The sequence below is a fragment of the Epinephelus fuscoguttatus genome, linkage group LG6, assembly GCF_011397635.1.
Source record: "Epinephelus fuscoguttatus linkage group LG6, E.fuscoguttatus.final_Chr_v1".
Lineage (NCBI taxonomy): Eukaryota > Metazoa > Chordata > Actinopteri > Perciformes > Serranidae > Epinephelus > Epinephelus fuscoguttatus.
This window is the reverse complement of record NC_064757.1, coordinates 33,790,844-33,813,172: the sequence shown is the minus strand read 5'-3', so window position 1 is coordinate 33,813,172 and position 22,329 is coordinate 33,790,844. Positions and strand designations below refer to the sequence as shown.

Below are 22,329 nucleotides of genomic sequence, written 5' to 3'. Positions count from 1 at the left end.
CATTATTTAGTGGGAAGGATAGCTGCTGTGTTGGAGCTGTGGCTGTCAATAAGTCCTCTAATATTTAACAGAAAACTAAACCACGATCCGATATAAGAGCAAAAGCTTTATACAATGATTCAGCACATTAATATGTGGTAAAATAATTTACGGCAACGATTAAATTCGCAGTCTAATGTACACACGGCAACCCCTTTTTAATCCGTTTGTAGTGAATCAGCCTTAGCCGTGTTGTCACACAGCTAAGAATAGATCAGCTACACGTTGTATTCCCATATTGCCTTGCAGCTGCACCGAGCTCCACCGAGCTCCACGCCCATCTACCCAGTGCACACTGGGGCCTGATTGTACCTTGCTGTGGAGGGGAGGAGGAGGCCTGTGCAGATAAAAAGAAGGGCCGATTGTAAACTCAGGGAGTGCAATGAAGGATATTGCATTCACTGCTGCTGACCATTCATCCATCTCTGTGGTGATGTTCCTCTTTGGCAATGCAACCCCTGCATATTTCACAGTCATTGCAAAATCAGCTCTTTGTATTTCTTTTTAATCATAGATATGTCATGCTGCATGATGGATTGCAGGAGATTAGAGGGGCCTATATCTATCACATAATTAAGCACCACAAAATTCTGCATTATCAAAACAATGCACAATGCCTTATGTAATATAGATGCAAATATCTTTTTTAAGTGGCAAATCAAGAATACATTCATGCCCAGTTCAGGCTGTAGTGTGCACCAACACACTTGTGACAGATTCTTGCTTGTGTCCTCCCACCTGGTGTCCATTTGTTTGAGATGTCCAGATACCATCATATTTTTAATTTGTTACCCAGCAATCTTTATTTAGCCTCTGGAAACCAGAAATGTCAGAGTGTCAGTGTCCCTGCACACCACTGAAAGCTTTACTCACAGAAACTAACTTCCTTCTTTCTATTGTAACAGGATAGGAAAAAGGTGGAACTTCAATTTTCGAGAGCACTGAATATAAAATGTTGATTCTATGGAGACAAAAGATTTATGATACACTTTAACTGATTGTTTTCACATTATATTTTATGACATCTTATCTCAGAGTGAGAAGCATTTGCGTTTACAGTCTGTAAACCTTTTCCAGTAATTCATCACGCAACATGATCTTAAGAGGGAAATGAAAGCTCATCTCTTGGTTGAACAGGTTCACTGCACAAAAGAGACGTGTTCATTGTTGGAGGTCAAGAACTGCTGCTCCAATTATGTGTAGAGCCATTTAGGGCTGTTTGCAAAATAATACTGATAGGCCAGAATCTGAGAAAGACAAAACACTCAGCTCTTCATTATTCAACAATGCTGTATTTTATGCCTTGAAATGGATGCTGCAGTTTATATTTTTACCATGTCATCTGAATGTTTGCACCAACATCTTGCTTTTATGTTATTTCCTCTCTCTTTCACACAGATGTCTTTGTTAGTTGAGTGGCAGGCGCCCCCTGCTGTTCACTGTTCAGAACAGTCACATTGTCTTCTCAAAGACCTTTGTTTGAACCAGAAACTTGCTCATCAGAATCTTGGACTTGCTGTGAGAGTCTGGGCAGTAAAAAATCTTAATAATAAAATCTATTCCTGCTGGTGACTTTCATAGAAGTCACTGATTTCCAGTTGATCAAATAGAGCAGGTCAGTGATGAATTGGGTGGCAGCACCAATTTGGTTTAAATCTTTGAGTGTGCAGCTGGGTATTGAGTGAATGTACACATTTCAATTGATAAATTATTTTGGAAATAGTGTTGTGAAGCTGGACCATGCAGTTTTTATTCACAAAAGCAGTTATCAAAGGTAATTTCCTAACATAAATATATCAAAGTGGCACTGCTAATGTGCTAAGTTAATATCTAAACTTTCCAAATTCTGTTATCAAAGAAGGTAACACACAGACGCTAATGTTTGGTAGAGGACTACAGTGGGGATCGAGTCAGCTTAAGCACTTCAACCAAGTGAAACTCATCATAGACAGTATAAAACCTCATTCACATCTTGCAAACTATATACACTCCCTCACTCATGAATTCTCACACACCATATTCAGTTTTAAGTGTTGTCAGAATTTGTCAGCTGTTCAGTCGTCTTTGCTTTCTTTGAACCCTCTGTGCCGTGCTCCCTCTTCCTCTTCTGTCGGCTCTTCTGCCCTTCCTCTTGTCGGAACTGGTGCCTGATGAAAAGAAGTCCGCATGCAGAAACCAATGACGTTAATTTACTGAGCTGAAAATTAAATATAATGTGCCATTTTAATGTTTTGGCCAGTGACAACACATGAAAATTAGCCTTTTAGGTAAAGTCTGGCCCATATACTAATGAAATCAGATGCCTGCTGCTTACAGTCTGGCACCTGGTTGCTACCTTTTTACAAAGTCCTGACTTCACCTGAGCGCTGTGGGGGTACACACCCAGAAACACCTCGAACTCAGATGATAAGAAAACACAGGCAGAGGGCAGAGTCTCTGCAGAAAAATACACCACCACACACTTCAAGTGCATCGTAAGTGATGATTCAGAGTGATTACTTATTTTTTAAGGAATGTCCTGCACAGTATATCTTTAAATTTGGGCCACTTTCTTAAGTAAGACTTAAAACACTATAGGGATACTAAAAAATGCAATTGATTTTGTTGCTGCCATAATGACCACTTATAAATCCCAATAGTGTGGAGGTTGTGTCTAGCTAGCGAAATGAAGACATGATGTTTTCCATTGGCTGTCAGCTGACATATGCCGACGTCAAAGTACAACTTACAATCTAAGGCAATCAGTCGGCTCCGTGTAGATAAATGTCGGTATGCAGAGTGCTAACAGTCTCTCTTCTATAGCAAGATCTAAATATTTAGTTTGTACATTAATACATTACTCAGCTTATATCCCGAGAGATGCCGCTTGCGGCTGTATGAATAAATAATGAGGTGTTGCATATGTATCCAAATATTTTCCAGTTTGGAAGCAGGCAAACTGGAGTGTGGTGTTTTAAAAGAAGAGATAGAGATAGAGATAAGAGATATTGCATCGCCAAAAAGAATCATAAAAAAAAACCTTGACCCTCATAAATAATATCTGAATTAACTATCATACCCCAAACTGCTGCAACAGGTTTCTATGCATAATGATGATCATCTACCAAAGTGGCTGGTTGATACAAGACAAAGATATTTTACATGCTATGATCTCAGCTCTGTCCACATACACAAACGCAGGATATCAAACCTTAACATAAGGCCTGTATGTGTGTGTGAAATGCATTCAAATGCTTGAGACGGAGTGAGAAGACTTGGTTTATAGTCACATTATCATTTATCGTCTCAGGTGCAGTGACGAGTGTCGTGATGTGATCTTACCTGGACTGCCAACGTCGGCCGCTGTTCCACACCCTACCAAACGATGGAAGCCAGTTGGCATCTGTATGTGAGCTGTGATCAAAGTTGGCGCCCACTCTGTTCGGGGGAAGCTTCCTCAGTTTCTCTTGCTCCTCTGGCAAAAGATATACGAGGTCATTTTAATTATACTCTAATATTTGTGAGATTATTATGGTTTTCCTTAAGAGGGACAGTTCAGCCAAAAAACAAAAATGCTAATGCCAAGTGTTAGAGGGACATTAGTTTACAATATGTGTGTGTGTGATTCCTACTCTGTTTGAGGAACTCTTGGAGTGATGGACCGATCTCTGGATGTGCTGCAGCTCCAGAGGTCCCCTCTAGAGGATCATCCTGGAGCCAAGGAGGGACAGCACCTACGACACAGAGGCCATGTGTTCATTACATTTGCCAAAGAGGTGGCGGCTCTCATATTCCAGGTGGAGAGCCGACACACAGACAGCAGTCAGAGGATTAAAACATTGAATTAAATGATTATTATTTTCATTTTATTTTGATATATTTATCATCTAACACCCACAATCCAGCCCGCATGTTTTACCTTTTACCTTTCTCTGTTTTACCGCAAACTGAACCTATAAATTCATATATCACTGTACCTGTATGAACATTTCCACTGTTTGATGAATCCTGTAACAGAGGCAAGAAGTGGTCAAGTGAGGTGGTGTCCTTTGTGTAACATAAAAAAACAATTATGAACTCTTTGTTAATCAGAGCTGTTCGTCTACCTGATAGCCAATGAAAGTCAGGCCTTGTCCTGTGTCAGCCCACGGTGCCTCAACCATTGACTCAACGTAGCTGCTCCCTGCCTGCTGGTCTGACCCCTGAGACTTAAATTGAGAGCTGTTCCCCAGACAACAAGATGAGCCCCAAAACAACAAAAGTCATTTCAAGTGCGACTGATGATACAATGATGAAAGGATAAGATGTGGTATGTAGACACAGTGTTACCTGACAGCGTCCTCAGCAGACATGTCTGTGCCGTTGGGTCCATTGAACAACTCTGGCTCTGCCTCACGCTGACATTGATTCAGGAAAAGCCAACAGTGTTTCACAGAGGAAGTCTGAGCACTAATCATGCTTCATCTCATATTTTCTTCATCACAGTCTTCGCACTCTGCTGTGCCCCAAATCTTAACATAACCCTCTCTCTATTCACCTCTTTGTTTTTCTCTTACAACTTCAATACATTTTCATCATCTTCATCTCGCTCTGGATCTAAAAAGCTTTATTAATTTTTACTAGAGCCTGATGAGGAAAAATACTGTCTCTCTAAACTACCTAAACTACCAAATACAAGAATTCATCAGCCACAATTTTAGAGTTAAACAACCTAACAAACACACATTCCCAGAGGATCACTAGTCACCTCCTATTGCAGTTACGATCATTTAGCTGGAGAGTGGTGGTATTTCCCATCTTACATGTAACTCAAAGTCATACCATCATAGAAACAACACAGTGATGGATACTGCCACTGCATCCTTGGAAAACAAACCTCTAAAAGAGACTGAAGGACCTCTTGACGCTGCTTCTCTTGGGCCCGGATGTAATCGGCTTGCTACAGTCATGAAAAGAAAAACAAGAGAAAAAACAGATCAAAATTAACAGATTTCAATCCTGGTTAATCCTTGGGACACTTTTTAGCCATGCAAGAAAAACATGGCTCTAGTGATGGCATGTTGGTTTGGTACACGTATTCATTGTCCACCTATAGTGTTCCTTTGAGTTTTCCTCTTGTGCCATCAGCAGGTAAAAGTTCAACATCTACTGGACTGATTGGCATATAGTTTGATACATATACCCATGGTGCCAGGGCAATCTATCTTAGGGACTTAATGACATTTATCCTCTGACTTTTTCTTTAGTACCACTGTAAGGCTGACAGTTATGGTTTTGAATTAAATGTCTTAACTACTGGATGAACTGCCATTAAATTTGACACACACAATCATATCCCTCTCAGGATGAATTGTAAAAAATGCTGGTGATCTCCCTTTTTATTAATATTTTGAGTGATTTTTACCTGTTTAATGAATTCATCCTCCTTCTCCACAAATGATTCCAATGCGTTTGCCACCTCAGCTTTAAACCTAAACAAAAACAAACAATCATCCATGCAGACATTTTATTTTGCAAACAAACTTTACTAATAAAGCTTTTTGTTTCACCAGGCTTACCTTTCCGTTTCCTCCTCTGTGATGATGACCTTGTCTCTAAACTTTGGGTCGGCCTTATTCTCCCACCAGAACTTATGAGTATTCTTCCTGTGTTCTGAGCTGAAACCAGACATGTGAAAATGTTAAAAGAAAAAAACAGCTCATCACAAAAAAATATGAGACTTTTTTCAAGCCTACAGACATTTGACAATACACGTGTTAGTCTGGGCAACATAAGCTGCATTTTAATTTTAGTACAAGCACAAAACTGCAAGTCAAGATGACAAAAACAATCTTCTGAAGTTTTTTGTTTAAGGCAGAACATAAAAGATGATATCCCAAGACTATACCCTGCAATCATTGCTTCCTTGTCACAAAAGTGCATTATGGGTGCTTTAAATAACATTTTATAACGACGGCAGATTTATGATGTTTGTTTTAATTAAAATGTTCTATGTCTTAAGTCAAATCTGTTTTACAAATATGGCAGTCAATATAAATGTCATAAATGTCTTGTTGGGCTTTCCCATTTTTGACCTTGACTTATGGCATTTTTTCATTAGCCTAATGAAGCACTAAGCAAAACATGTTGCTCATGCTGATCTCAATCAAAAGATCTTTGATCATATACTTTTAAAGGACACAACTTACAGACCACTTGCCTTTTTATGTTTTATTTTTACAATGTTCTTATTGCTGGTCATTGATGCTATTTATATATACTTACGTACTACTTATACAGACACATACTTTTATTTACCCAGCTTCGTTGTTCTTGTTCTTAGCTTTTATGTCTATTTCTCTGTAAATTCATTGGGAGCGATTCAAAAAGCAAATCAAATTCCTTATATGTGCACACATACTTGGCTGATAAAGATAATTCTGATATGCAATCACCAAGATGAACACAAGTTCTATATATCATTCTATCTGCTGAGGATATGTCTACAACCTGGGGTGCTGTGTTGCACATCCTGAGGTTGTGGTGGATGGATGTGAACCAGGGCATCAGTAAAAACAAGATAAATAAAATATAACTTACGTGGCCATGTGCTCTAACAAGCCTCCATACAGCACAGTCATGTTGCCATCTGTGACATTTCGTTCAACTTCAAGCCCACAGCAGTAGCACCAGAATGTCTGCTTGTGTTGGGTGCAGTCAAACTTCTCTACTTGGGGTTTTTTAAGTGTCCGACGAGCTTCCTTCACCTGAGAGACAGTGCATAAACACAGGAAACACAAAAGTTACACTCTGATTAAAACCGATGATACCTTAAACGCATCATTCAAAATGTGACACAGAATCATTTTGATTGTGATGACGATTTGCAGCTAACGTTAGCATCTTAGCAAGTACAGGTGAGTTCATTGAGGTAGAAGGAAAAACGTTAAACGTCAGTATACATCAACTGTCATGTAGCTACGTACCTTTTCTAAGAATTTAAGAAGAACCACTCTGAGTCTGCTTTGGTGATTTTTTCCGAAGATATGTCCCTTTCCATTAAATGTTGTTTGCCTACATATAGCACAGTAATGCGCACCCATTTAGACAGTTTGAAAAACCCTAAATTATGCTAAAGCTAAAGTGACGCAGCCTTGAGCCAAAACCAAACCTTTAGATTCATTTTCTTGTCTAATTTTCTTCCATTTAACATTACTCTAACAGAACAGTACCAGCAAACTGCTACCGGATGCAATGCCGCGTCAATACGTTTCCCTTCCGGAAGTTATTAAACTGCCCGACATAGTTCCGACTCTTGTGCTAATTCATATTTTGAGGACATGTTGCTTAATTCCAGAGCTTTTTCCCTATATGTTGGGATAGTAATGAAAATATTTGTTACGTTTTCCTCCGTATTTTATTGTTAGCATTACGTTTTCTTGGATGAGTTTATCGTTATCCGGCTCTGCTGTCGGAACTTTTCCGTGTGACGCCCACCGGAAGTAAACAATGCAAACGCTAATGGCGTTAGCTATATACATATATTGAGTTAGCTGGGAGACGATATTGCCCAAGACATTGTTTAATTTGTAATTAAGCAACAATGTCGTCAGCTGAGCATTTGAGGAGATTTGTCAACGAGCGACTAACTGCCGCTGCTGAAGAAATATTTGGAGTTTTTAAGAAGACTATCGTCGCATATGAGGAAGAAATCGACCGTCAGCGCAGACTGTTGGACATCGTGTGGAACCCTGAAATAAAGTTACTCAGAATAGGTATGTCAACAACTTTGTAGTATATAAAACTAGTATATATTGTTTAAGTATATACTAACACTCATTTGCATGTCTGCATTTTTTCTCTACCATCGCAGTGGTATCCTCTTCCTCTTTCTTTTTTTGTGTCCCCTCCAGAGCCCCCACAGCATCAGGTCGGTATGAAGGAGGATGTTCTCGCTGACCAGCAGGACCCAGAGCCTCCACAGATTAAAGAGGAACTGGAGGAACTCTGCACCAGTCAGGAGGGAGAGCAGCTTGAACTGAAGCAAGAGACTGACACCCTTATCTTGACACCTACATCAGAGGGAAATGACCACAGTGAAGCTCAGTCTCTGTATTTTCCTCTTGACAAAAGTCTGAGTGCAGCAGACACAGAGCCTCCAGCTAGCGTGTGTATCACTTGGCAAAATGATGAATCAGACTCTGAAGACTCGGATGTATCAGACCCAAAAAATGTACACCAGCTTCTCTTCCACAACTTCCTTGTAGCTCAAAGCCAACATCAAAATGTAAGCGAGCATGGAGAGTCAGGATCAACAAGTAACGTGCAGCCAGACCCCCAAAAAAGTCACACTCACTACTTAATCAACACTAACTTGTCAGGGATTTGCTGTAATACAGGTAAAAAGTTTCTCAAATGTGACACGTGTGAGAAAACTTTTAGGTATAGGTCAGATTTGCAGAGACACCTGCTGATACACACAGGTGAGAAGCCATATTCTTGCAACATGTGTGGAAAAAGATTCAATCAGAAAGCAAGACTGAGCGGCCATATGAGGATCCACACAGGTGAGAAGCCATATTCTTGCAAAACCTGTGGGAAATATTTCCGACATAACAGTCAGTTGACAGTCCACATGAGAGGCCACACGGGAGAGAAGCCGTTTACTTGCAACACCTGCGGGAAAGATTTCAGACGTAGTGATGAATTGGCAGCCCACATAAGAAGAATCCACTAACCTTATTTTTTCTTCATACTGTTTATTGCTTGTATATCGAGATCTTTTAATGCTGCATCTCAGCAGCTAGGGTTCAGTTTAAGTATGATTTGATACTGTTTGGTGTTTTCATCAGTGCAGCTGTCTCATATTGAACAAACTTGTATTCAGTAGAGGAATGTAACTACATGTACTCAAGTACTTTGTGCAGCATTGATTGTCTACGTAGCCATGGTTGCATGTAAATTCCACACAGATATGAAATCTTGAACACTTCCAATAAAAAAAATCATCAGTTTTGAAGCAGTTCTGTCGCCATCTTGTTTTTTTGAAGCCAGAAGTGACCATATATGGCTGTGGAGGAGCAAGGGTTGAAGCTGACTGGGAAGCAGGGGCCACTATGGCAGACAGCCCTTAATTAAGCTTAACTTTAAGCCTTAATAAAATTGAAATGGGTGAGTTGTATAAAATTTGACCTCTGTACAGTTATAATGAATGGGGAAATTAGCTATAGAGACCAAAACCGTTTTTTCCAGGCTGTAAACATGTTTATTTCTGCTGAAAAGTGGAAATTTTAACAAGGGGGGGTCTCTGGGAATTGACTGACTTCTGGAGCCAGCCTCAAGGAGCTGTTCAGAGAACTGTACATTTTGGCATTTCAGTGTTGGTCTCATTTTTCAGCCCCAGAGGGTGCTGCATGAGGAAAAAGTTGCTCAAACTACTTTGTAAAAAAGAAAACCAATAATAAGAATAAAAATTGACCATGTACATCTGATATGACAAAGTGTAACGCAAAAAAAAGTCACATACAAAAAAAGCCACTCAATTGATTTTATTGCAGAAAGTGCCCATTTGTTCACAAATCATACATAAACCAAAAATATAAAAAGATAAAATACCCTATTTAGGGGAAAGTTAAAGGAATGTCCCCTTTGGTTTTGTAAGTCAGACACCTGCCTTCCAGAAACCAGAGTCACCTGAGTCCATCTGGGGATTTTGCACCAAGCAGAATTACTCACTTCTCTAGGTAACTTCTTAAATAGCATGATGGCAAGTCAAAAGCAAGCAACTTCTCTTCTCTGAACATTTGTCAATACGTAGTATTAATCAATACTTATGACTAATGAATGCAGCAATTTCAGTTTATGGACCAACATTGTTTATGGTTTCAGTAGTTAATTACACAAAAAATGGCAAAAAAGTAATTTAACTACTACTCACATGGTGTGAGCAGAACCATCTGCAGCTCAACGTGGCAAAGACAAAGGAACTGGCTGTGGATCTGAGGAGGACCAAGACACTGGTGACCCCTGTTTCCATCCAGGGGGTCAGTGTGGACATTGTAGAGAACTATAAGTACCTGGGGGTATACACTGACAATAAACTGGACTGGGCTAAGAACACTGATGCTCTCTATAGGAAGGGCCAGAGCCGTCTCTATTTTCTGAGGCGACTGATGTCCTTCAACATCTGCCGGACTATGCTCAGGATTATGAGTCTGTGGTGGCCAGTGCTATCCTCAATGCTATTGTGTGTTGGGGCAGCAAGCTGAAGGTAGCAGATGCCAACAGACTCAACAAACTGATCTGCAAGGCCAGTGATGTCATGGGAACGGAGTGTGACTCTCTGATGGTGGTGTCACAGAGGAGGATGCTGTCAAAGCTACGAACTACCTTGGACAATGTCTCACACCCACTCCACCATGTGTACTTTCAGTGGGAGACTCATACCACCAAGATGTACCAGTGAACGCCACATTCCTGCCTGTGGCCATCAAACTGTACAACTCCCCCCTCTGAGTGGCTCTGAGACTACTTCACCCACTGTCTAACATACATCATGGTGCTTTTCTTTACCTCTAGCCCACATGCAAATGCAAAACATCATGGCATCAATAATTACAATAAAATATAAATTTGATCTCACTACATGGCACTGACAAGGGCCATTTTGCATACTGGTTCGTGTAATGTTTCTTTCTTCAAATAGATTTTTCTATTAATATTTCCATACACTAAAATAGTGCCAAATGTCCTTGTGAGATGATGTGAAGTAAGTGTAAATCCCTGCTGTTGATGTTGAACACAAGGTTTTTAAATTAAATGCCATCAGTTGGAAGAGGAAAAAAGCTGCACTGTCCACCGTCGGACCTAAACAGTGTGACACCAGCGGAAGTAAACAACACAACCGCCAGTCGCGTCAGCTCCATGGGCAAATTGAGTTAGTTGGAGGAAGATATTGCAGTCGCTGTAAAGCTAACTGTTTAATTTGCAACTATGTCTTCACTTGAGTGTCTGAGAGAGTTTGTCAATGATCGACTAACCGCTGCTTTGGAGGAAATATTCGGAGTTTTTGAGAAAACCATCGTCGAGTACGAGGAAGAGATCAACCGTCAGCGCAGACTGTTGGATATGGTGTGGAACCCTGAAGTCAAGTTACACAGGATAGGTATGTAAAACCTACTAATTTTAATAACAAACAGAGGAAATTGATGTATATGTGATGCCAGTTGTTTAAATTGTGGGACTTCCTTTTGTTCTTTGACCCCCCAGAGCTCCCACAGCAACATGTGTGTAAGCAGGAGGAGGTTCTCACTGACCAGGAGAGGAGCTTCAGTCTGGACCAGGAGGACCCAGAGCCTCCACAGATTAAAGAGGAAGAGGAGGAACTCTACACCAGTCAGGAGGGAGAGCAGCTTAAACTGAAGGAGGAGGCTGATACCTTTATGTTGACTCCTGCTCATGAGGAAAGTGACCACAGTGAAGATCAGACTCTGGACTGCAGCACTGTTGAAACTCAGAGTGTGGAGATGGAAAAGCCTCAAAGCTACATTTCAGTTTTAAGCTCTGTGGTACCAGAACCAACTTTTGACCACCAGCTCCTCTGTCACGACTCTCATGTAGCTGAGAGCCACGATCAGACAAGAGGCAAACACCAAGACTCAGGATCAAGTAGAGATGCAGAGCCAGAACCACAGAATCATCATCACAACAGCAACAGTCACTGCATCAATGTATTTAACGCCACTACGACAATAACTCACTGTACTTCTCAAACTGTTAAAAACTCTTTCAAATGTGACACGTGTGAGAAAGCCTTTAGGTATAAGTCACTTTTGCAGAGACACCTGATAATACACACAGGTGAGAAACCACATTCTTGTGACACGTGTGGGAAAAGATTTAGCCGGACATCTATACTGAACGCTCATATGAGAACTCACACAGGTCAGAAGCCATATTCTTGCAACACCTGCGGGAAGAGATTCAGCCAGACATCAACATTAAGCGCTCATATAAGAATACACACTGGTGAGAAACCATATTCTTGCAACACCTGTGGGAAAAGATTCAGTCGGACATCACTATTGAACTCTCACTCGACAGTCCATACAGGGAAGAAACCGCACACTTGCAACACTTGTGGGAAAAGGTTCAGTCGGCCATCGCTGTTGAACGCTCATGCAACGGTCCACACAGGTGAGAAACCATATTCCTGCAACACTTGTGGGAAAAGATTCAGTCGGACAAAGCAACTGAACGCTCATTTAAGAGTCCACACGGGTGAGAAGCCATATAGCTGCAAAACATGTGGGAAAAGATTCAGTTGGACATCACAGCTGAAGAATCATAGAAAAGTCCATGTAGGTGAGAACCCATGTGACAACATCCTGAGCAATGTTTGAATTGGGAAGGCATATTGGAGTGCATACTGACTTTGTATTTGAACCCTCACAGGTGAGGAGCCACATGAGCACTTATTAGAAAGTATATCTCATACCTGACAAAACAGTCCGTAAACAGGACAAACCACCAGCTCCTCTGGACAAGTGTTCACTCATTAAAATGTCTCTATCTGCAAATGTCAAACCTGCAGCCCAAAACCTTGGTGTGATATTTAAAAGTGACCTCTCCTTTAAAAAACAAATTACAAGCATCGTCCAGTACTCTTTCTATCAATTAAGAAGCATCTCCAAAATCAGGTCCTTTCTGATTTTACTGATCACTTTTAAAGCATGGTTCAGCCCCAGGCTACACTGCTGAGATGCTTCTCCCCTGTGAGCCAGGTCGCAGCCTCAGATCCTCAGACAGGGCTCTGCTGGCTGTTCTTCAGTCCTGGCTCAAAACTAAAGGTGACGAGGCTTTTGCAGTCAAGGCCCCTCAGCTCTGGAACTCCATGCCTGAGGATCAGAGGCTTTCAGAATCAGTGGCACACTGTTTATTTTATATATGTCCCATTTAATTATTTTTATTGTTTTTTTATCTTGTGTTTTATATTGTATTACTTTAATCGATGTGCTGTGCCTCAGTGCAATCTACAGGGCCTTAGTTGCCAACTTTTCTTATCTGCTTCTGCAACGGTATTTTATCTTTACTGTTCTTTGTATTTTCTTGAAATCGCCTCATTTTATTTGCTTGAATCCTGCATTGTTTTAAATCCAGGATCAACCATGTAAAGCACTTTGTAACCCTGTTTTGAAAAGCGCTCTATAAATAAAGTTTATTATTATTATTATTATTATTAAAATGAATGCAGTTTTGTAATAGCAACATCACTGTAATTGTACTGAAGAATTTTCAGTTAAAATAGGGCAGAATATCGTATTACATCATAAATAATGCCATCAAGTTTTGTTAAAAGGGAACACCACCCAAATAAAGAATACCAATATGTTTTTAACATGGCCTAGGAAACTTTAATAATTAATTGTGAACATGAGCTGCTCTCTCAAAGCCAGAAACCGGAGAAGTAAGTCTCCAGTTTGTGATGTTGGAGGGTGTTAAGTCTGCATCCGCTCCACAGACAGTGAATGTGAGCCGAATTTTATGTATGTATAGAATTTTGTTTTCTTTATTATACCCAAATGAGCCTTATTCTGTTGCACTGTTCTCAGTTAATGTAGCCATATGTTATACTCATAACATCCCCCTGGGAGCTCTCAGTGTCATCTTTAACATCTGTCTCAATCCATTGTCAATGGAGCAGCTCTAGACTTGATACCCTATGACATCACAAAGAGTTTTAGGACCCCAGCGTTTGAATTTGGGAGTTGTTTGTGTTTATTTGGGGACTGTCTTAGACCACAGTAATAGCATTTATGAATTAACCTGTTTTTTCCACTTAATGTTACTGTATTACTCATGATGACTTCAGCAATAGTAATGTTTTAACAATCATAATCTCCAAAATCTTTGAAAGGTCTTGTTGCACAATGAGTGCAGTTTCCACAAATGTATGTGCTGTTAAATTAATACTCTTGTTTTGCTACTTTTATACACGACCTACTGTCAAAAATATTGATTTATAGATACATAATGATTACAAATGTTCTTAAAGGTGTCAATACTCTTTTTCTGCAGTATCGATATACTGGTATTTTTCCCTAACAATGTTATGACACCACTGCAGTGCCTCCATTGCTGCCTCCTCTCACTTGCTCTCTTCTCCGTTTAATTATGTTCAGTTCAGTTTAATGGAGCTTTACTGACATGATGAACATACATTTACACTGTCAAAGCAAGTGTGAAATAAAAACAAAAAGTATACATGAAGTAATGATTGACAAGGATAAAGAAATGTGAAAACAGAGATATAAGAGCTGTGTCCCCATTGCCTCGACTCCTCTCACTCCATCACGGTGCCGTCTTCTCGACTCCCACCTAATTTATTCTAGCTGCATATAATCTTTTGTGACATGGTTTTGTTTTTTACCTGCACTTTACTTCCTTTTGAATGTGTGACAATCTGAGTGTCTTTTGAATGTGCACTGCTGCAAGAAGAATATTGTTTTTGTTAATGTAAAAAAGTTATAATCATTGTTAATGTCTACGACAGTCATTCTGCTACTAAGAGAAGGAAAAATGTCAAAGCATTGTTACAGTTATCTTCTGTTAAAATGTGTTTAACTTTATGCCCTCATTGTCAATCATGCCCCTTAGTATCAAAAATGATATCAGAGATCAGTATTTTTCAGCGCATTTTGTCAAAGTTAGAATTCCAGTGCTGTGACAACACTAATGTGAATTGAGAATCTCTGATGTTGAAGCTGAGAAACTCTCTCCTACAAATGTAAAGGACTGACCTCTGGAATGAATAAACCCTTTACTAGTGCTGGGTCACTTGTCTTTTTATGCTGCCAGGCAGAGCATTTTTATTTTATTTTATTAATGCTGCATCATTTTTCTTAATTGTATATTGTCATGTATCTTGTCTTTGATTTAACTTGATATAAGGTGACACACCCTGCAGATCACGTGCAGCATGTTACTGTCAAATTCTGTTGTTAATTATAACATATAACAATATTTAATCAAACGAAAGAGAAGTCATCACAAAAACAAAAGTCTCTCTTACAATGTAAACACCTTTATTACGTTAAAAATTCACTGTAACACACGACATGTGGGCTGTCATTATTTTATATAAAGATTTATGTAAAATAAATGAATCACACATTAAAAATAACTGTGCTTCCTTAATACAGTCAGATTCAGATTTAGACAACTTTATTAATCCCACCAGGAGCAATTTGTTTGAACAGAACATGTAGACACATAAATGAATGAGTAATAAAAAAAATGCCAGGGAGTTCAGTGGAACAAATGACTCTATAAATAATAAAAGTTAATAGACACATTACCATAACAGACATAAAAACAGTAAAAACAAAAATGTACAAAGAATTTTAAAGACAAATAGCAGCAGGAATAAAAAAATTGAATGCTGGTTAGTTTTACAAGCAGGTAAAGTGTAATGACACCCTGACGGCAACAGAGAAAATTCGCCTTAACCTCCACCTGGTGAGCTGCAACATTAAATCACCTTGTGCGTGTAAAAATGTGTTTCCTTCTAATGTGGGCCGTCAACTCGTTGCTACGTCTGAAATCTTTCCCGCATGTGTTGCACAAATATGGTTTCTCACCTGTGTGGATTCTTGCATGAGTTTTCAGCGCTGATGTGTAAGCAAATCTTTTCCCGCAGGTCTTGCAAAGGTACGGCTTCTCACCTGTGTGGGTCCTCATGTGGACTTTTAAGTCACCGCTAAGTCTGAAATCTTGCCCGCATGTTTGACAAGTATATGGTTTCTCACCTGTGTGTAGTTTGACGTGAGTGTTCAGTCCCGACATGTAACGGAATCTTTTACCGCAGGTGTTGCAAAGGTACGGCTTCTCGCCCGTGTGTGTTCTCATGTGGCTTTTCAAGAAGCGATTCTGTCTGAAAGCTTTCCCGCATAATTTGCACACATATGGCTTCTCATCTGTGTGGATTGTTATATGAGTGTTTAACTCTGATGTCCAAAAGAATCTTTTCCCACAGGTGTCACAAGAATATGGCTTCTCACCTGTGTGTGTTATCAGGTGTCTCTGGAAATGTGACTTACAGTTAAAAGCTTTCTCACATGTGTAACATTTGAAAGACTTTTCACCTGTGTGGAAATTGTTTACCTTGTCTCTGTGACTTCTGCTTTTGTGATGTCTTTTTTTGGGTTCTGGCTCTGAATTTTGAGTCAATCCTGAGTCCCCATGCTCGCCTCCTTTCTGATCTCCTCTCTTAGCTACACAAGAGTTTTGAGAGAGGAGCTGGTGGTCACTTTTTGGTTTTGATGCTTCACAATTTTCACTGCCAGATTTGTCATTTAGGCAACTGATACCCATGCAAGCTGGAAGCTCTGATGGACACTGACTTTTGTCCAGATTCAAGCTCAAAGTCTGATCTTCGCTGTGGTCACTTTCTTCATGAGTAGGAGTCAACATAAAGGTATCCGTCTCCTGCTTCAGTGCAAGCTGCTCTCCCTCCTGGTTGCCACCGTGTGCTTCTGATACCACCGAGCTTATAACTGGCATGTTGGCTACAGACTCTTTCTCTGCTTCACTAAAAGTATCATCAGAGTTGAAGTCCAGAGTCTGATCTTCACTGTGGTCACTTTCCTCATGAGTAGGAGTCAACATAAAGGTATCAGCCTCCTCCTTCAGCTCAAGCTGCTCTCCCTCCTGACTGGTGCAGAGTTCCTCCTCTTCCTCTTTAATCTGTGGAGGCTCTGGGTCCTCTTGGTCCAGACTGGAGCTCCTCTCCTGAATACAGAGCTGCTGGTCTGTGAGAAACTCTTCCTCCTTACAGACATGTTGCTGTGGAGGCTCTGGAGGGACAGACAACAAAATGAATAGGATACTAGTGTGATGGTAAAGACAAAACGAGCAGACATGCGAGCATATTAGTATCAGTATAGTTATATTTTAAACAAATGGGATTATCGAATTTCTCTGCTTTGTCTTAGTTAAATATATTTAGTGTTACATACCTATATTGGGTAATTTCATTTCAGGTCTCCAAACAATATCCAACAGTCAGACAGATGTATTTCTTTTGTTCGACGATAGGTTGTTTTTTTTTTTTGTTTGTTTGTTTTTTGTTAAATTATTATTAATTCCTTTTGTCCTTATTTTTTAATTCCTAATTCCTGAAATACTCGACTGGATACCGTGTTGTTAAATTAACCATGAAATAACTGCATATGCCGCAATTTTAATGTAGTATCCTAGCTAATTAAATATACGTACGCCTCCAACACAGCGCTTGTATTATTTACTTCCGCTCGATGTCACACTATTAAGTTCCGACAGTGACAGTGCCGGAACTTTTCTTTCCGCCTTCAACTGATGCAAACATGTGCGTTTAACACCACTATTACGGATATTCATACCATCGCCTCTTTCCACAAGGTAATTAGATAATATTCTCTGAACTATATCTTACAATTGACGGCTTGATTTTGTTCAAAACAAATAAATGAGCAGTGGCGGAAGAACTGTTCCGATTATTCAGGCAGAAATAATTCATGGTGTGTTAAAAATGTTACACACACAAAGTAGTAGGCTGGTTTAACGGACCATCAGTTAAAAGAGGAGAGATACTTTTCCTAGAAGTGTGGGATAATGAAAACATATCTTCACGGTGTCTTCACTCTTATTCTTGCGGCAATTTGTAAAGCTCTGCGAGAGCAACTGTACAAGCAGCAGCTCCCCCTACCGACCAAATGGCCTCACTGGTCTCCAGGGAGCTTCTGAAGTAGTTCGGGCAGCACACTTGACTAATTGATGACATTTGTCTGGTTTCTCTTTTGATTAATTTGCTTTACATCAGGTTTTCTTCCATTTTGATTTCTGGCTTTTCTTTTGATTTCTCATTTACAACAAGCTTCATTAATCAGCATCTGATTTTGCAGTGGTTTGGTTTCTCTTTTTTTAAAAAAAAATTTCTGTCATTTCTACGGTCCATTTATTTACTTTTTTTTAGTTCAGTTCAGTAATTCAAGCTTTTACTTACGTGTTGTTTTTGCACATTTTGCACACACTTTTTTTTTTTTAGATTTTTTATTCATAGCATTGTACTTTTGTTTCTTCAAATAACTTATATACGATCATATAACATGAGCATGAAATTTAGATAATAAAAGCTTGAAAAACATATTTAATTTAATTTGCCCATACTAAGACATTGTCCTTGTTCATTACAGTGAAACACCAACTAAATTAAGAATTCCAATGTGTTATTTCCATTGCCTGGGAAAGTTCAATCAATCTGTAAATTGTGCTCTCTCTCTCTCTCTCTCTCTCTCTCTCTCTCTCTCTCTCTCTCTCTCTCTCTCAAAGCCTTCTTTGATTTGGTCATTTCTACTACCTAGCAGGAAATGTCTGTGGTTAGGTAACCATTCTGTTTGCTCATTTACCATGTGTTAATTAAGATACACAAGTTCCACCTGTAGATATCTCATTTGAAACATCTGCAAACTATATGGTAGTCCTGCCGTTGTGAGGTGAAGAGAAAAAATGCAAACTGATCTTGTTTGATTCACTAATATTGTGTGGTGGGCCACATACACTTTATTTGAAAGTCAGGCTGAGGGATGTTTAAAATTGTGGATCCACAGAATGTTTATTTTCTTTTTTAAACCCAAACAAGCTTTATTCTATTGTTGTGTTCTCAGCTTTGAAACAGAAATTGTACCCATATACTCAGAACATCCCCCTGGGTGCTCTCCGTGTCATACACAACATCTCTCCCAACTTATTGTCTATAGAACAGCTCCAGACTTTCTAACCCGGATTTGGGAGATTACAATACTGTTTGCAAACAGAAATACAACAAATTCAGTCAAATAAAAGGAAAAACGTTACACTAAGATACTGACATCTCAACTTTATTATAAAAATGTACACTCAGTGACAGAGATGTAGCTACTACAAAAGTAGAGATGCACAATATGGATTTTTTTTCCAATAACTGCCTTCTTCTTTTGGCTGATATCAATAAGACAACCGATAATTTCACGTTTCTATATTTCAAAGGAACTCCATAGCCTGTATTTTATACACACCTGGGGGTGAAAAGAGCAAAGATGTAGTGAGCAGAGGTGAAAGATTTAATATTACATCGCTCAAACCAAATCTAACTGAGGTCAATAATATTTACACAACAAAAATAAAAAACAGTTCTGACTCTTCAGCTGTTCTTTTTAAGTGCACATCAAAAAACTTCAAACATAATTTGCTTTTTATAGAGTGTTTTACCTAAGATTTCAATTTAATGCATTGACATAACATCTGTCACATTAGATGTATCAACGTGTTATACACAGTTGAAGTAAGTGCATCCCTTAATCTAAAAATAAAGGCTTGTGTTTAACATACATTCATTCATTCATCAGGCCAGATGAGATATGTAATCCCTCCAGTGTGTTCTGGGTCTACCCTGGGGCCTCCTACCAGTGGGACGTGCCCCAAAACACCTCCAGTGAGGCACCCAGGAGGCATCCTGATCTCTGTCCCTGTGGGCCCACCGCCCACAGGGACAGAGATCAGGGTTTGGTGCATTGTGTGCGGGTCCCCAGGCGTGCTGATGGCTGTGGCTCTGGGGACAGTCCTTCAGCGCTGCATCTAACCAGTGTAACTGTGGCAACAGAAAGGAACGACACCCCCAACACAACTGCGTTATCTTCCTCTAAAACTGTGAGAAACGTCCAAACTGGTGACAACATGTTTGGCTCTTTAGTCAGCATGCTGAGCTTGCTCTTCGTCTTCTTCTTCTTCTTCTTCTTTGTGTTCTCTAAGTGCGCTCAGTGAAAGCAATATGGATTTGTATTATCGGCTCTATTTTTCAGTTACAATTTGATTAATAAATAATTTGAATAATAAATAATAATATAAATTTCCCATTATCAGCCAGATATATTGTGCATCCCTATACAAAACTGTATTTAATTCCGTTGGTGAACACGTCTCTGCGCGAGTTTCATCTGTATGGTTTCTCCTGTGTATATTGGTCTGTTTTTTTTTTCTTTTCAAGAATGTGATTGGAGTAGAACTTTTCCCAAAAGTGCTATAATTGTGTGGCTTATTGCTTCTATGAGAACCACTAGAACTAAATCCTCTCGCACATACCTGGCATGCACGAGTTTACATGCCTGTGTGTGATCTTATATGCCTCGTCAACTGAGACACATCAAAGTACGTTTTCCCGCAGATCTTGCAAAGATGCGGCTTCTCCCCAGTGTGGGCTCTTCTAATGTGGACCAACAAGTCACGACTAACTCTGAAAGCGCTCCCACATGTGTTGCAAGTAAACGGCTTCTCACCCGTGTGGATTCTCATGTGGAGTTTCAATTCGTCGTTACGTCTGAAAGCTTTCCCACATGTCACGCACAAAAATGGCTTCTCACCTGTGTGGCCTCTTATGTGAATGTTCAGTGCTGACGTCTGACTGAACCCTTTCCCACAGGTGTTGCATAAATACGGCTTCTCACCTGTGTGGCCTTTTATATGAGTGTTCAACGCTGATTTTTGACTGAATTGTTTCCCACAGGTGTTGCAAGAATATGGCTTCTCAAATGTGTGGATTCTTGTGTGAATGTTCAGTGTTGAGGTGCGACTGAATCCTTTCCCACATATGTTGCAAGAATACGGCTTCTCGCCTGTGTGGGTTTTCATGTGTCTCTGCAACAGTGACTTAAACTTGAAATATTTTTCACATATGTCACATTTGAAAGACTGTTTATCTGTGTGAGTATTACAGGGAATCTCTGAGAAGTCAGGGTTGCCTGTAATGTTACTGTGAATGCTGCTTTTGTGATCTCTCTTGGGTGGTTTTGGCTCCGCATCTCGACTTGATCCTGAGTCTCCGTGCTTGCCTCTTGTCTGATCTTGGCTCTCAGCCACATGAGAGCTGTGAGAGAGGAGCTGGTGGTCACCGTGTGCTCCTGATACCACAAAGCTTATAACTGGCAGGTTGACTACATACTCTTTCTCTAATGTACTCAAAGTGACACCAGGATTGAAGTCCAGAGTCTGATCTTCACTGTGGTCACTTTCCTCATGAGTAGGAGTCAACATAAAGGTATCAGCCTCCTCCTTCAGTTCAAGCTGCTCTCCCTCCTGACTGATGCAGAGTTCCTCCTCTTCCTCTTTAATCTGTGGAGGCTCTGGGTCCTCTTGGTCCAGACTGGAGCTCCTCTCCTGGTCAGTGAGAACCTCCTCCTCCTTATAGACATGTTGCTGTGAGTGCTCTGGAAGGACAGACAACAATAGGTAGGCTACTGTGATGTTTAAGAAAAACATGCAGACATGCAAGTACCAGAATGTATTTTCAACAAAAAGGATAATTTATAAATCGTATTTCTCTGTTTGTGTTATCAAAAATAATTAAGTTTACCCACCCGTGCTGTGCAATGTTAGCTCAGGTTTCCAAACGATATCCAAAAGTCTGCGCAAACGATCAATCTCTTCCTCGTACTCGACGATAGTTGTTTTAAAAACTCCGAATATTTCTTCAGCAGCAGCAGCTAGTCTCTCTTTGACAAACTCTCTCAAATACTCAACTGAAGACATTATTACTTCACGAGAAATTTAATGTTTATCGACGCTACGACTATAAAAACATCCCAAAGCTACTTCAATATATGAATGAAGCTAGCGCTACAAGCGCTGGTGTTGTTTACTTCCGGTGGTGTTACACTCTTCAGGTCCGACAGTGTAAATCAAAGCGGGATTTTTCTTTCCGCTCTCAGCTGATGGCAGTAGTGAGTACGTCTACCAGGAAATACTACTGCTAAACTATTTTTTCTAAACTATTACTTTTAACTAACAGCCCATTTTTGTTGCTTCGCAGATACGTTTTAAAAACAACAACAACAAAAATGGTGAAAGAAGTATTCCCTTTATTTAAGTAGAAACCGTATATTCACTACGCATTCAAGATGGTAGTTCAGTATAATTACACAAGTCTTATTCGCAAAATATGTGAAGCACTTGAACTCTCAAAAGGGGGCTTTTTTATATTGTGTGCACACATTAATTTTTCTTATGTGAACCAGTTCTTACCTTATGGAAACAAGATATTTCCTTGAATTGTGCCAACAAGACAATTTGTTCCCTTGCACAAGATAATTAACCACCCACCCGACATTTGTATGTGGAGCCCATGTGGGTAGTAAATGGGCTGAAAAATGGGCCCTATATGGGATTGTCCACATTTTCCGTATTGTATGGGTTACGCAAGTGGGCCCCAGCTTAGATGCCCATTTCGGACCCATGCCCACTTTGTACTCGGGTAGCCCCAGCATG

At 39.9% G+C, this 22,329-nt stretch overlaps 5 protein-coding genes across 5 annotated transcripts in view; 2 read left to right on the top strand and 3 right to left on the bottom strand.

Moving 5' to 3' along the window:
* Positions 1-1,759: 1,759 nt before the first annotated feature.
* Positions 1,760-7,253, bottom strand: cenatac (centrosomal AT-AC splicing factor). The gene is made up of 11 exons (XM_049579816.1): positions 6,984-7,253; positions 6,598-6,764; positions 5,577-5,675; positions 5,423-5,489; positions 4,895-4,957; positions 4,348-4,415; positions 4,125-4,239; positions 3,996-4,026; positions 3,651-3,752; positions 3,361-3,493; positions 1,760-2,186 (listed from the first exon to the last, which is right to left on the bottom strand). The coding sequence occupies exons 1-11, from the start codon at positions 7,098-7,100 to the stop codon at positions 2,066-2,068; spliced, it is 1,083 nt and encodes a 360-aa protein (XP_049435773.1). The 5' UTR covers positions 7,101-7,253; the 3' UTR covers positions 1,760-2,065.
* A 242-nt stretch (positions 7,254-7,495) lies between these two features.
* LOC125890921 (zinc finger protein with KRAB and SCAN domains 8-like) lies at positions 7,496-9,019 on the top strand. The gene is made up of 2 exons (XM_049579818.1): positions 7,496-7,772; positions 7,911-9,019. The coding sequence occupies exons 1-2, from the start codon at positions 7,601-7,603 to the stop codon at positions 8,732-8,734; spliced, it is 996 nt and encodes a 331-aa protein (XP_049435775.1). The 5' UTR covers positions 7,496-7,600; the 3' UTR covers positions 8,735-9,019.
* Positions 9,020-10,894: 1,875 nt separating this feature from the next.
* LOC125889671 (uncharacterized) overlaps positions 10,895-22,329 on the top strand; it is a 30,283-nt gene continuing 18,848 nt past the window's right edge. The window contains exons 1-3 of the mRNA XM_049577716.1: positions 10,895-11,161; positions 11,266-12,395; positions 12,728-12,919. Of these exons, the coding sequence (XP_049433673.1) occupies positions 10,990-11,161; positions 11,266-12,395; positions 12,728-12,919 (1,494 nt within the window). The 5' untranslated portion in view covers positions 10,895-10,989. The remainder of the gene's footprint in view (positions 11,162-11,265; positions 12,396-12,727; positions 12,920-22,329) is intronic.
* LOC125890915 (zinc finger and SCAN domain-containing protein 2-like) lies at positions 12,397-17,748 on the bottom strand. The gene is made up of 2 exons (XM_049579811.1): positions 17,013-17,748; positions 12,397-16,850 (listed from the first exon to the last, which is right to left on the bottom strand). The coding sequence occupies exons 1-2, from the start codon at positions 17,029-17,031 to the stop codon at positions 15,532-15,534; spliced, it is 1,338 nt and encodes a 445-aa protein (XP_049435768.1). The 5' UTR covers positions 17,032-17,748; the 3' UTR covers positions 12,397-15,531.
* On the bottom strand, positions 18,589-21,701 carry LOC125890916 (zinc finger protein 37 homolog). Its single transcript, XM_049579812.1, has 2 exons — positions 21,423-21,701; positions 18,589-21,272 (listed from the first exon to the last, which is right to left on the bottom strand). The coding sequence occupies exons 1-2, from the start codon at positions 21,592-21,594 to the stop codon at positions 20,167-20,169; spliced, it is 1,278 nt and encodes a 425-aa protein (XP_049435769.1). The 5' UTR covers positions 21,595-21,701; the 3' UTR covers positions 18,589-20,166.

Bases quoted from the DNA above. Each gene is read 5' to 3' on its own strand.
- cenatac (XM_049579816.1), bottom strand. From the start codon at position 7,100: ATGGGTGCGCATTACTGTGCTATATGTAGGCAAACAACATTTAATGGA. The intron at 4,416-4,894 runs GTTTGTTTTCCA...AATCAATGTCAG, and splicing joins TCCTTCAGTCTCTTTTAGAG to CGTGAGGCAGAGCCAGAGTT. The intron at 4,027-4,124 runs GTAGACGAACAG...CCTCTGTTACAG, and splicing joins TGACTTTCATTGGCTATCAG to GATTCATCAAACAGTGGAAA.
- LOC125890921 (XM_049579818.1), top strand. From the start codon at position 7,601: ATGTCGTCAGCTGAGCATTTGAGGAGATTTGTCAACGAGCGACTAACT. The intron at 7,773-7,910 runs GTATGTCAACAA...TGTCCCCTCCAG, and splicing joins AATAAAGTTACTCAGAATAG to AGCCCCCACAGCATCAGGTC.
- LOC125890916 (XM_049579812.1), bottom strand. From the start codon at position 21,594: ATGTCTTCAGTTGAGTATTTGAGAGAGTTTGTCAAAGAGAGACTAGCT. The intron at 21,273-21,422 runs GTGGGTAAACTT...CTGTCCTTCCAG, and splicing joins GCTAACATTGCACAGCACGG to AGCACTCACAGCAACATGTC.